Source organism: Ricinus communis, chromosome 4, assembly GCF_019578655.1.
Source record: "Ricinus communis isolate WT05 ecotype wild-type chromosome 4, ASM1957865v1, whole genome shotgun sequence".
Taxonomy (NCBI): Eukaryota; Viridiplantae; Streptophyta; class Magnoliopsida; order Malpighiales; family Euphorbiaceae; genus Ricinus; species Ricinus communis.
In genome coordinates, this window is record NC_063259.1 from 30,499,998 (window position 1) to 30,513,854 (window position 13,857).

General features: G+C 35.7%; 1 protein-coding gene and 1 long non-coding RNA gene across 2 annotated transcripts; one reads left to right on the forward strand and one right to left on the reverse strand.

The window, feature by feature from the left end:
* Positions 1-3,078: 3,078 nt before the first annotated feature.
* On the forward strand, positions 3,079-4,291 carry LOC112533891. Its single transcript, XR_003078233.2, has 2 exons — positions 3,079-3,624; positions 4,140-4,291. It is a non-coding gene; the product is annotated as an uncharacterized LOC112533891 (long non-coding RNA).
* Positions 4,292-12,923: 8,632 nt separating this feature from the next.
* LOC8277091 (uncharacterized protein PAM68-like) lies at positions 12,924-13,699 on the reverse strand. Its single transcript, XM_002513598.4, has one exon. It carries the CDS (start codon positions 13,621-13,623, stop codon positions 13,072-13,074), a length of 552 nt encoding a protein of 183 aa, XP_002513644.2. The 5' UTR covers positions 13,624-13,699; the 3' UTR covers positions 12,924-13,071.
* Between the last annotated feature and the right edge of the window lie 158 nt (positions 13,700-13,857).

The window sequence follows — 13,857 nt, forward strand, 5'->3', positions numbered from 1 at the left end:
TTTTTTAGGCCTTTTAAATACGGTTGGAAAATAATATCAATTTCAGTAAAATATAATATAATTTTTTTAAAAATTATAAATAACACTAGTTATTTAGAAACTAGAAACTGATATCAGATAATATATCTATAAGAAATAAATAAATAAATAAAATAAAAATATAATCTTATAAAATATACAGATAAAATTATAATTGCAAGATAAACTAGTATTTGGCTAAAATAAAAAATTTAGCAAAAATTCAAAGAAAAAATATTGTATACTCATTAGGACTACCAAACTATGTCCTTATGAATTTAATAAATATAGAGTATTAACCTTATGTAATTTTTAAAAATATAAAAAAATAGCTGGAATCTTGATTTAAGCAATTTTGTTGATACGTATTGTAAAATAAAAAATAAGAATAAATAGTGTTATACAGAACAATAACAAAGAAAATAAAAAGAGAAGAGATAATAATTTTTCTGTATATATATATATATATATATATATATATATATATATATATATATATATATATATGTGTGTGTGTGTGTGTGTGTGTGTGTGTGTGTTTTGAGGCTCATAGTTTCGGTTACAAAAGATTGAAGCCATGAAAATTGTAATAGATCAGAGCCACATGAACATGAGGTTGTTGAGAAGAATCCACATCATCTTGAATATGTTAGCACTATAACAAATTCTATTATGTGTCAAACTTAATATAACTGATTGTAGAAACATCTAGATTATCATATATACGTTTTTATATAAGTATGCATTATGTGTGATCATTTGAACATATTATTAAGAGTATAAAAAGAATCTCATTTCTCTCTAAATCTTTTTTTTTTCTCCTCTTCTCTCTTATCACTGTATTCTTTGATTTTAGCTTGGTATTAGAGCCTCTAGACGAGAGTCTAATGGCTTCTTCTTCTGGTATTGTGACCTTACAAGATCAATGAACAAATGACCCTTTTCCTTTCACTAGCACACTTAATACAACAATTTCGATGAAGCTTGACAGAGACAACTATATAATATGGAGATCTCAGATCCTACAAGCATTGAAAGGCCATAATCTAGTAGAATACATTTTTGGAACGAAGAAATGTCCTCTTGAAGAAATTGAAATCGTTGATGGAGAAGGTAATAAAACTTTCAAACACAACTTTGAGTTTGATCAATGGATTCGAGATGATCAGTTATTATTAAGCTGGTTACTTTCAACTCTCACAACACAAATGTTAAGAAATGTTGCAAGATATAACTCTTCTTTTGAAGTTTGGGATGCAATTGAAAAGTTATTTAATATGTGTTCGAAATCTAAAGTTCTTCCATTGAAAATGCAATTTTAGACATTTATAAAAGGAGCACTAAGTATTAATGACTATATTTCAAAAATGGAAAATTTGAGAGATGGACTCGAGATTGCTGGTTGTGAAATTTCAGATGATGATCTAGTTCTTTAAATCTTAGCCGGATTACCTGCCGAATATGATTCAGTTGTTGCTTTAGTTAATAACAATATTCAGCTTCATGAAGTAACTTTGCAAGAAGTGCATGCATTGTTGCTCACATAAGAGTGCCGTATAGATCAATTACATACTATTTATGTTCAGTGAATGTAGCTAAATATGAAGAAAGAGGTCAGTCACGTGGAAGAGGAAATTATCATATGAATGGTAGAAGAGGATTTCAAACAAATAGTAGAGGTTCATATGGAAACCTTTGTGGAAGAAGTTATGGAAGAGGAAATTTCTCTGGTGGCAGGAACTTCTCAGGTCGTAATTCACGTCCTATTTGCCAGATCTATAATAAAATCGGATACACAGTTGTTGCCTGTTGGTATCGGCTAGATGAAGATTTTCAATCTCATATAGGTGCTAATGAACAAGGAGATGTTGCTAACAGTTGGAAGAAGCCACAAGCATTTCTTGCTATGCCTGAGTCAGTTGTTGATCCAACTTGGTATGTTGATAGTGGTGCGAGTAATCATGTAGTGGTAGATCTTAATACTCTCCAACTGAATGAGGAATATCAAGGTAGTGATAAACTCATGGTAGCCAATGGTAAGTGTTTACAAGTAACATACGTTGATTCAACTCTCTTAAATTCTTTTGATCCTAACCATAATATCAAAGTTAACCAAGCGCTTAAAGTTCTAGAAGTTAAAAAAGAATTTGCTAAGTGTTTCTCAGCTCACATCTGCTAACGATGTTATGATCTCTTTCTTTCTTAACAATTTTGTGGTGAAGGACCTCGTTTCAGGGAAGGTTCTACTCAAAGGAATGTTTAAAGATGGACTCTACCAACTCAAAGGTTCAACAAGTGATAATGATAATATTTCTTAAACACAAAAACAATATAAGGAGTCTATGGAAACTTGTTTTCTTGTTCTAGCTCAATATAATCTCTTTGGTGTAGATTTTACTACCTTAACAATAAATACTTTAGATTTATGGCATAGGAAGCTAGGACATCCATATACTAGGATGCTAGCAAAAGTCTTGAAAGATTGTAATGTTTCTATATCATTAAAAAGTCATGCTCTTCCATTTACTCTCTTTCAAACAAGAACTTCAAAACCCCTAAAACTCATTCACACTGATTTATGGGGCCATCACCAATTGCTTCCTATGAGGGATGTAAATATTATACACTTTTTATTGACGACCATACCTGTTATGCTTGGATTTTTCCATTAAGACTAAAAATTGATGCTCTTAATGTGTTCATTACATTCAAAACCACAGTTGAAAAATTATTTGATCTCTCAATTAAGATGGTGCAAAGTGATTGGGGTGGTGAATTTACACCATTGGAGAATTATTTTAAGACAAATGGGGTAGTTGTAATACCCATAAATTTAAATTTTAATTACTTTAATTTTTATTAGGGATAATTTGATAAATTTTTAAATTAATATTACATTAAATATTGACGAGTTAATTATTTTACATATATAAATTAAAGATAATAATAAAAATAAAAAATAAAATAATTGGATCAGGAGTGTCATTGTAGCAACTTTTTAAAAGGGAGACTTATTTGCATTTTTTCATCTTTTATTATTAAATTAAAAAAATATAACAAGATTTTTTTTCCTTTCCCTTCTTCTTTTCTCTCCCTGCCATCCGCTTCGTCCTTCTCTTTCACTCACTCCCATTTCTGCCACTGTCTACCACCTCTTCCTACCGCCACCACCTGCTAACTCTTTCTATCGTCACCGCTTCTTCTATTTTCCCCTCCCTCTCCGGCGACGCCATCTTCTCCTCCTTCCTTGCTGCCGTCGACGATTTGGAGGAACGAAAGTCTCCTCCCACGCTGCCGACACAAGACCAGCTGCCTGCCGTCCACTTACCGCCTATCTGACGCAGAAAATGAGCTCCCCACTTCCGACAATGCCAAGTCAGCTCCTTCCTACTGTTTTTCCTCTGCCGACAGCCTCCTTATAGCCTCAGTGGAGTAGATTCTCCTCCTCTACGATCTAGCAGTTTCGAACAAGAGTTAGATGGTCATTTTGGTGCCTTTGGACTCCCTGCAACTCAAGCTTTGCAGGCGCCTCTGGATTTAAAATCCAATACCGTTGACAGTACTGACTTTCGGATCCCAATGTTTCCGGAACGCGTAGAAGTTCAGGTTTCGGCTCTGTATAAATTCATTTAGAGTTTAAAAATAATTTTAGAATTATCAGAAAATATTTGGTGTATTAATTGTTAGTTATAATTATTTAATTAATTAGTAGCATGATTCTATAATTACTGTAGATTAATTATAAGAGTTGATATTCTGTTATATAAATTGAGGCTGTGATTAGTTAAATCAAATGTGAGGAATATTGCGTGATTGTATCAGAAATAATATTATTATTTGTACTGAACTGTTGATTTTGTATTGTGATTTGGGTTGTATTACGGAGTCAAAAAATAATACAGTTTGAGTAGTTCGACTCTTATTAAATAATTATGAAATATTTGAAGTGTTTCCAGCAGGTTTTGATATGTTATATAGGGTAAACGTCCGTATTTTAGTAGAGGTTATACCGAATTTTCAATAGAATTTTTGAGTCAAAATTTCTTAGGTATTCTAATTTAGGAGTCTAAACCTAAGAAAAATTATGAATATCTTATTAATTGAGTTATTTTCATGAATAGATAATCCGTCCGTCCAGCCGGTTCCACTCGTGGCATAAGCGCGACAGAACTGTGAGTTAAAGTCATAGATCTTCTATACATTATGCCATACCAAATTTTTATGTAGCAATTTTGAATAATAATTATTACATATATTATTATCGTTGTGTCTATATATATATATATATATATATTGTTGGAAATATTTATTAATTCTTATTCTATATTTAATTAATTAATTTATAGATTTAAATTAATTATTTATTATTTATATAATTAATTGATCTATAAATTTTAAATTAATTATTTATTATTCATCTAAATAATCAATTTAAGAAATTAATTATCTATTTACTATTTACTTAATTAATTAAATTTACTACTGCTATTAATAAGTTATTGAATAATAATTAAGTTGCTCGCTAATTATATATTATTTTTCACAACCTCTTAATCCATTCACTACTTCTCCTACTTCTTCGAATACTACACACACTTTGTCTCCTAGTGCATTACCATCTTTACCTTCAAATCCTAATATTTCCCCTTTATTACCAACAATCAATACCCATCACATGATAACTCGATCAAAAAATGGAATTCACAAGCCTAAACTTTTCAACCTTTCTCGATATCCTTTATCAATTCCTCATGCTACTTAAGCACTTACTGATCCGAAATGGAAAAAAAAGCCATAAAGGAGGAATTTCAAGCTTTGCATAAAAATGATACATGGCAACTTGTTCCTTTCTCACCTTCTTATAATCTTATGAGTAGTAAATGGATATTCAAATTAAAACTTAATGCTGATGGCACCATTAAAAGGCATAAAGTACAGTTGGTTGCTAAGGGCTTCCATTAAACTTTAAGGATTGATTTTTGTGAGACTTTTAGTCTAGTTGTTAAAGCCCCTACTATTCGGCTTCTCCTTACTCTTGTTGTGCAATACAACTGGCCAATTCAACAAGTTGATGTGAATAATGCTTTTCTAAATGTTATTCTTCATGAAACTGTCTACGTGTCTCAACTAGAAGGATTTCAAGATCCTACACATCCTCATCATGTTTGTAAGCTTAAGAAAGCTCTATATGGCTTCAAGCAGGCTCCAAAAGCTTGGTATGATAGTTTGAAAAATGCCTTGCTTCATTGGGGTTTTAAAAATTCTAGATTAGATACTTCATTGTTTATCTTTCAATTTGAAAACTCAGTGTTATATCTGTTGGTGTACATGGATGACATTCTTCTTACTAGTAAAGATGCCAATTTAATTAAGAAGCTTATGTCTGAGTTGAACAGTGTGTTTGCTCTTAAAGAGCTTGACAGTCTCCACTATTTTCTTGGTATTGAAATATATAGGGATACCACTAGTCTCTATCTTTCACAATCCAAATATACTGCCGATTTATTACAAAAGACACAAATGACAATAGCTAAACCTTGTTCAACTCTGGCTGCTTCGAGAAAAACATTATCTCGGTTTGAGGGGGAATCAATGGCAAATGCAGCATTATACAAAAGTTGTAACAACCTGAAACCATATCACATGAGATATTGTCCGCTTTGACCTCACTGGCCTCACGGTTTTATCCTTTTGACGAGTTTGAGAACTTCCCTAGAGGTCCTCCATCCTGAAATTTCTCTGAACTAAGCACGTTTAACTTTAGAATTCCTACAACTCCATAGCCAAATAACTAAAAGGCGCCTCATGTGATTAGTTCCAATTCTTTACATATATATTATCAACCATTCCCCACCCCATTTCGATGTGCAACTCGATTCATTCATGTACCTCTGTACCTCATAGTACTGTCATCCTAGAAGCCTGCCAGAAGCCGCTCCTTGTCTAGGCATCCTATCCTTGCCCTGCGCGTCCACTTCCTGCCCTCGTCGAACCGCTTCTCCAGGTCAGGCTATCACAAATGTACAATGGGGGCACTACAATATCTTACTCTTACTAGACTAGATATCTCTTATATAGTGGGTAAGTTAAGTCGATTTCTTCAAGCTCCTAGTGAAGTTCATTAGCAGGCTTGTAAAAGGGTGCTTAGATATCTTAAAGGAACTATAACACAAGGCTTAAGCTTCAAACCGAGCAATGTTTTGAATCTTTATGCTTTTGCAAATGCAGATTGGGCAAGTTGCCCGAATGATAGAAGATCTATAGGTACTTATTGTGTATATTTCAGTAATGGGTTAATAGCTTGGAATTTAAAGAAGCATGGAGTTGTGTCCAGGTCAAGTATAGAGGCAGAGTATAAAGCACTAGTTTATGTTGCCGCAGAAACTCAATAGCTCAAATCATTACTTGTGGAGCTTGGAGTTACAGTAAAACAAGTACCTGTGAAATAATGTGATAACATAGGGGTAGCCTCATTAGCAGCTAATCCGATTTATCATGCAAGAACCAAACTTATTGAGGTTTATGCACACTTTATAAAAGATCTAGTTTTACAAAAGAAAATTAAAATCAAATATGTACCAACTTATGATCAAACTGTTGATCTACTTACTAAAGGTGTTTCTGTTGGAAAGTTCTTAAAACTAAGAGACAAACTCAAGGTGACTGAATGACCCTTTTATTTAAGGAGGAATGTTGAGGCTCATATAGTTCCTGTTGCAGAAGATTTAAGCCATGGAAATTGTAATATATTAAAGCCACGTGAACATGAGGCTGTTTAGAAGAATTCACGTCATCTTGAATCTGTTAGCACTATAATAAATTCTGTTATGGGTCAATGAAGAAGTTTGTATAACCTTATATTGATAAAACAGTGATGAGTATACTACAAAATTCTAAGTTTATTTACAACTGATGAAGAATATATATTGATGCTTGTATATGTCCAACGGCTATTTTTCTGAGAGGGGAAAGGTAGAAGTGACCTTTCCTGCTCCCTTTCACCCTTGGCCAGTGATGAGAAGCCTGCACAAGTAATCCAGCTTGTGCAGTCTCTGAGACCATGCCTTCCATGTCCTTCTTTCTGTTTTCTTTAACACTCCCCCTCAAGCTGGATTCATATAGATTTATTAAACCCATCTTGCTGAGAATGGACTTATGACTCTGCTTGTCAGGGCTTTTGTAAATATGTCTGCCAATTGATCTTGACTCTTGATGTAAGGAGTTTCAATTTCTCCTTTTTGAACCTTTTCTCGGATGAAATGACAGTTGACTTCAATATGCTTGGTCCTTTCATGAAACACTGGGTTTGATGCTATGTGCCGAGCGGCTTGATTGTCACAAAACATTTTCATAGGCTCCATCGTTTCTACTTTCATGTCCTTGAGTACTTGCTTTATCCAAATGAGTTCGCTAGCCGTGGATGCCATGAAGCTTGATCTAGCAATCTACTGTTTTTTGCTTTTCCATGTCACCAAGTTTCCCCCGATGAATATACAGAATTCAGTGGTTGACGTTCTATCACAACTTCCAGGCCAATCCGCATCTGAGAAACCAACTGCATTAGTGGAGCTATTTTTCTTCATCTAGATTCCCTGTCCAGGTGTTCCTTTTAGATATATGAGGATCCGATCAATGGCTTCAAGGTGGCTGGTACGAGGAGCATGCATAAACTGACTTATCACACTAACTGCAAAAGAAATGTCAGGTCTAGTGACAGTTAAATAAATTAATTTCCCTACTAAACGCTGATAGTGTCCTATGTTGGTCAAAGGATCTCCGTCTTCTAAATTGAGTTTAGTTTTTGTTTCCATTGGAGAGAGAGCAGGTTTGGCTCCTATCTTGCCAGTTTCCTTTAATAGATCAAGAGTATATTTACTTTGAGATAGAAATAACCCTTTGCTGGACTTTGCTATTTCTATGCCTAGAAAGTATGATAACTGACCTAGATCTTTAATGTCAAATTCCCTTTTTAGACATTGTTTGACATTTTCTATCTCTTGATTATCATTCCCCGTTATTATGATGTCATCAACATATACCAAAAGAATGATGGTGTGTGTGCGAGTGTGTCTAACGAACATGGAAGAATCAGAATCACACTTATTGAAATTGATACTTAATAGAAAACAATTGAGTTTAGCATACCATGCCCTTGGAGATTATTTCAGACCATAAATTGCTTTCTTGAGCTTACATACCAGGGATGAGTCTGAGTTTGTCTTATACCCAGGAGGAATGGCCATGTAAACTTCTTCTGCTAAGTTTCCTTGAAGGAAGGCGTTCTTGACATCCATTTGGAATAGATTCCAACCTTGATTAATTGCTACTGAGAATAGGATCTTAACCATGTTCATCTTGGCCACTGGAGCGAAGGTCTCTTGATAATCAACTCCGTAAGTTTGAGTGAAGCCTCGGGCTACGAGTCTGGCCTTGTATCTGTCAATAGTTCCGTCACTATTGTATTTGATCTTGTATACCCATTTGCACCCTACTGGTTTTTTATTTGGTGGAAGAGAGACAACACTCCATGTGTCATTCTTTTCCAGGGCTAGAAGTTCTTCTTCCATAGCCTTACACCATTTAGGATCGGCATTGGCTTCATAGAAGTTTGTAGGTTCGAAATGATTGGAGAGCTGAGATAGATAATTGCGATATTGGTTAGATACAACATTATATGAAATAAAATTCTGAATGGGGTACGTTACCATATGAGACACATAGTCTCTAAATTTCACAGGTGGTCTGGTTTGTCGACTGGAACGTCTCAAGGCAGTTGCTTCCTCTGAGACTTCGTGAAATGAAGCTTCTTGTTCTTGTGAGTGGTTATCTCCTCCTGAAGGAATGTGCCTTGAGATGTCAGGTGGCTGTGCTGGGAGTGGACTGTGATCAAAGCTGCTAAGAGAAATATCAGAGTTAAACGGAAAAAGAGAAGGAAATTCGGCACCGGGGTGGGGGGGGTTGGTATAATAGGACTCATTCTCGAGAAAAATGACATCCCGAGAGACATAGGTCTTGTGAGTCAATGGATCATAGCACTTGTACCCTTTTTGGGTGGAGGAATATCCGAGAAAAAAAGTCCTAACCGAGCACTTGTCTAGTTTGTGATGGCGAGTGACGTGCACATAACACATGCACCCAAAGACTCGAAGGTGACCTAAATCGATTTTCCAAGGGACTCATATGTTTTAAGGTGACTGAGGGAAGTCTATTAATAAGATAGGTAGCAGTCAGGAGGGCATCCGACCAAAAGGTGGAGGGAAAATTATGTTGAAATAGGAGAGTACGGGTGACATTGAGGAGATGGCGATTCTTTCGCTCAGAGACTCCGTTTTGTTCGGGAGTATGGACACAAATAGTTTGGTGAGTAATGCCATGTTGTTTAAAAAAGGTGGAAAAATCTTGATTGATGTACTCCGTACCATAATCGGAGCGAAAATTTTTTATATGAGCATTATACTGGTTTTTGATAAAATAGTAAAATTCTTGGAATCGTGAGAAAACTTCATTTTTGCCTTTTAACAAATAGAGCCATGTAGTTCGGGAATAATCATCAATAAAAGTAACAAAATATCGAAAATGATTGTATGAGGTAAAGGGGGCAGGTCCCCAAACATCGGAATGTATTAATTCAAAAAGTTTTTCAGACATGCTTGAGGATAATGAAAAAGGGAGCCGTGTGTGTTTGGAAAATTTACATACATCACAGTGGCTAGAATCCAAGTTAAAACAAAATAATTTGTTGAGAACACGGTCGGAGGAATGTCCTAATCTTCGATGTATAAGCATGTCTTGGGGGTTTTTGGACACTAGACATTGCTGGGGAGGATCAGAAAGACAGTATAGGCCATTTTCTAGGTGTCCCTTACCAATCGTCTTTCCGGAAATTCGATCCTGAAAAAACACTGAGGATGGTGAGAAAATAACATTACAATTTAAATCGCGAGTGATTTTACCAACAGATAACAGGTTAGATTTAAATTCTGGTAAGAATAAAATATTCGAAAGAGATGAATTAAATAAGTTTGAGGTGCCATAACCCTGAATTTTGACTTGATTTCCATTGGCCAGCATCACATGTTGAGAATCTCACCGGTAAATTTTCTTTAATTTTGCAGGATTCCAAGTCATGTGATCAGTAGCACCTGAGTCAATAATCCAGTCATGTTGATTAGATGCAGTATTATTTTTAAGTGATTGAGAATTAAATTGAACCGAACCTAAACCATCGGGTTGAGAGAATCCAAACCCGTGGGATTGCTGGGCCAAGGCTTGGAGCTGGGCCACAATGTCGAGAGGCGGATGGGCTGGTGAGGCTAGGTTCGGCCCAGTTGAGGATATATAAGCCGGGCTGGTAGAGCCCGAAGAGAAGAGCGGGCTGGATCGAGGGGTCGAGCTACTAGGCCGGACTTCTGAGTCGGGTCGGTGGAGCCCAACATGTGCGGGTCGGGTCTCGGGTCGGGTCTCATATAACTTTCAGCATATAACGCCTCCGCACCCACACCCCTTCGCCTAGGGTTTTCTTTCTCTCCAAATTTTCTGCCTCCTTTCTTCCACGTTCCCGAGCCTTCCCACCCCCGTGCTGGTTGTAGTTGAGGGTGGAGGTGCCGTACGTTAGTGACCGCTGCGATGGTCGCGGTTCGATGTGACTCCTCCCCTCTGCCGATCGAAGTCGCGGTGCGTGGAGTAGGCTCTGTTGTCGGTGGTCTCTGGAATCTCGTTCATCGAGTTCCTTCTTATTTCCTCACGCTGAATCGAGGCTATTATGGCTTCGATTGATGACAGTTGAGGAGCGAGCAGGATCTGCGATCGCAAGCCCTCGAAGCTTGAATCCAGACCCCTCAGGTATGTGTAGATGAGATCTTGTTTCGCTCTCCTCTGTAGTTCTTCCAAATCGTTTAATGGTGGGAGGTAGTTTTGTAACTCCTCCCACCTGGTTAGAATTTCTGTTGAATACTCGATTGAACTTTTGGTCCCTTGAGCAATCTGAGACAGTTCTTGCTTTAATTTGAATATATGTGCAAAGTTGTTTTGGTGGCCGTAGAGAGTCTTTATTTTTTCCCATATTGCTCTTGATGTCTCCATAAGGATACATAACCGAGCTATTTTGCTGTCCATTGCGTTGGTGAGCATGGACATGACCAAATGGTCAGATGATTGCCATTCTTCTAGTTTTTCTAATTCTTCTTCTGTTGGTGCTTCTGGAATTGCTGGTTTTGGCTTTTGTTTGCTACCTGTGATGAACCCAATTTTTTTTCTGGCACTGAGGGCGATAAAAATGGATTTTGACTACTCGAAATAGTTGTAACTGCCCTGCAGCATAATATTGGTGATTTTGGTGGTTTCATTGTGAGCCATTGTTTTGAGTGTTGAACTGTGATTTTTTTTTTGTTGTGGCTTGGTAGGTGATGACTGGCTAAACCAGCTCTGATACCATAAAGAAGTTTGTATAACCTTGTATTGATAAAACAGTGATGAGTATATTACAAAATTCTAAGTTTATTTACAACTGATGAAGAATATATATTGATGCTTGTATATGTCCAACGGTTATTTTTCTGAGAGGGGAAAGATAGAAGTGACCTTTCTTGTTGCAGGAAAGATTGCTCCCCTTCACCTTTGGCCAGTGATGAGAAGCCTGCACAAGCAATCCAGCTTGTGCAGTCTCTGAGACCATGCCTTCCATGTCCTTCTTTCTGTTTTCTTTAACAGTCAAACTTAATATAACTGATTGTAGAAAGATCTGAATTGACATATATACTTTTCTTTATATAAGTATGCATTTTATATGATCATTTGAACATATTATTAAGAATACAAAAAAAAAGCTCATTTCTCTTTAAATCTTTTTTTTCTCTCATCACTGTATTATTTGATTTTAACTGTGTAGCATTTCATTGATTATAACATCTATTTATAGATATAAATAGTTGCAGAAATAAAATTCTATTTACACATAATGATAGGCATCTAATATAATTTAAATATTTAAATATTCTCATAAGATCCAAATTAATTAATTTATTTAAACCTATTAATATTAGTTCATCTCTTTCGTTGGGCCCATTTTAATTTTAATTTTAGTACCCTCCTTCATTAGAAGATAAAAGAGCCTTCATCACCGTCAACGTCGGGAAGAATTTAAAAGAAGAAAAGAAAAACAACAGGTTCTTGCATCAAATGCTATTATCACTGTCAGTCTTTTTTCTTTTTTTCTATTTTCATAAAATTACTAGCGACGGTGTTGCTCTTTCTGGTCATATTTAATTAGGAGGAAAAATTGAAAATTATCAAATGGAAGACAAGGTGACTGAACATTAGGAGATCTCTGATTCATGCTTACTTGGATAGATAATACATTACACAAGTGGCAGATATGATAATTCCATCAGTTCACTTCATATTTTATTTTCATTTACACCCTTAATTAAGGTGAACCAGATTCTAAACACACACTTGAAGATGCTGTCCTTGACGGCATTCATCTGCTTTAAACGTTTAATTGATCAGTTTTATGGCCAAGTACACTGTACACAGAACTCGGATATACCAATAGATGCCTTTTGTTTTCAAAATATTCCATCTAAGATCAATAAATAAAAGCTTATCGTTATGTACTCATCAATACCTATATCAATCGTAATTCATAGCTTGGAAAGAAAACTACATACAACCACCAGTCATCGTAATCATGGATAACTTGCACTTTTGTGGTTTTTAAACAAACTTGATAGAAATTCAAGGCCCAGAAAGTCGACGGACTGAGCAAATGATAATCATTTTGTCTAATCTCCCAGTTCCTGATTAATTTAATTAATTCATAAATGAAATTGCTTTTTGATTAGATAATTAAAACCTTTTATTAAGTTCAATCAATTTGTATACTTTTAATTTTTCCAATCAAATCATTGAAAGTGAATATACTTGTGAACATTACTTGGTATTTTCAAGAACTCCAGCGGAAGAAAGACTGAAACAATTAAGACATTGACTATTTAGGGAACTAGTGATAGTTATTGGGTAGAGGCATACATTCTTATAGTATTTCACCTTCTACTAATTGTTTCCATCTTCTTCTTTCCACATCTCAACCCAGTTCTCTTGAACCTCTTCAAACCCAAGCAAAGAACCTTTCTTGTTAGGATCCAGACTTGCAGACAAAGCCCCATAAGCAATCCCAAGAGCAGAAGTCCCAAAAGTTAAGAAAGTCGTAGCAAATACTATCCATACCGGCACATCCCAAATACCTTGCTCTCTAACACTTCCAAAAAATTTCAAGAATGCCAACCCAAGAGCCATAGGTACCCCTACAGAGACCAAGATTCTCTTTATAACCCTATTAACCACCTCTTTTGGTAGTTCTTCATCGTCACTGCCGTTGTGTTCGTTAGAGGTGGTTGTTTTAATGTCAAGGGTGTTTTCTTTTATCACATGTGGTGGTTTTCTGCTCGTAAAGCCTTTGGCATTTGCGTTGAGCCGACTTCTTGTTGATGGATTATTTTGGCTTCGAAAGATTGTAGGGTGGTGACTTGGGGTCTTTGATTTCCATTGTGGAGATGGTTTTGTGAGGTAGAGGGGTGATCGTTGTGAAGAAACTAGAGCATTCATTGTTTCTTGAGTTATATTTTCTTTATCATGAGTCCAGTCTTTGTATATTGTTATGGCTGGTTATCTTATCCACAAGTAAATGAATGGTGGCATTGCTCAGTGTTAATTTCATTAGATATTTTCTCAGTTTAAAAAAAAAAAAAAGGGGCCATTCTGTTCATATGCTTTCGTAATTTGCGTGTCAATATATTTTGTGCTAGATTTTTTAGGCCCCATATTCAATATGATTGCTCC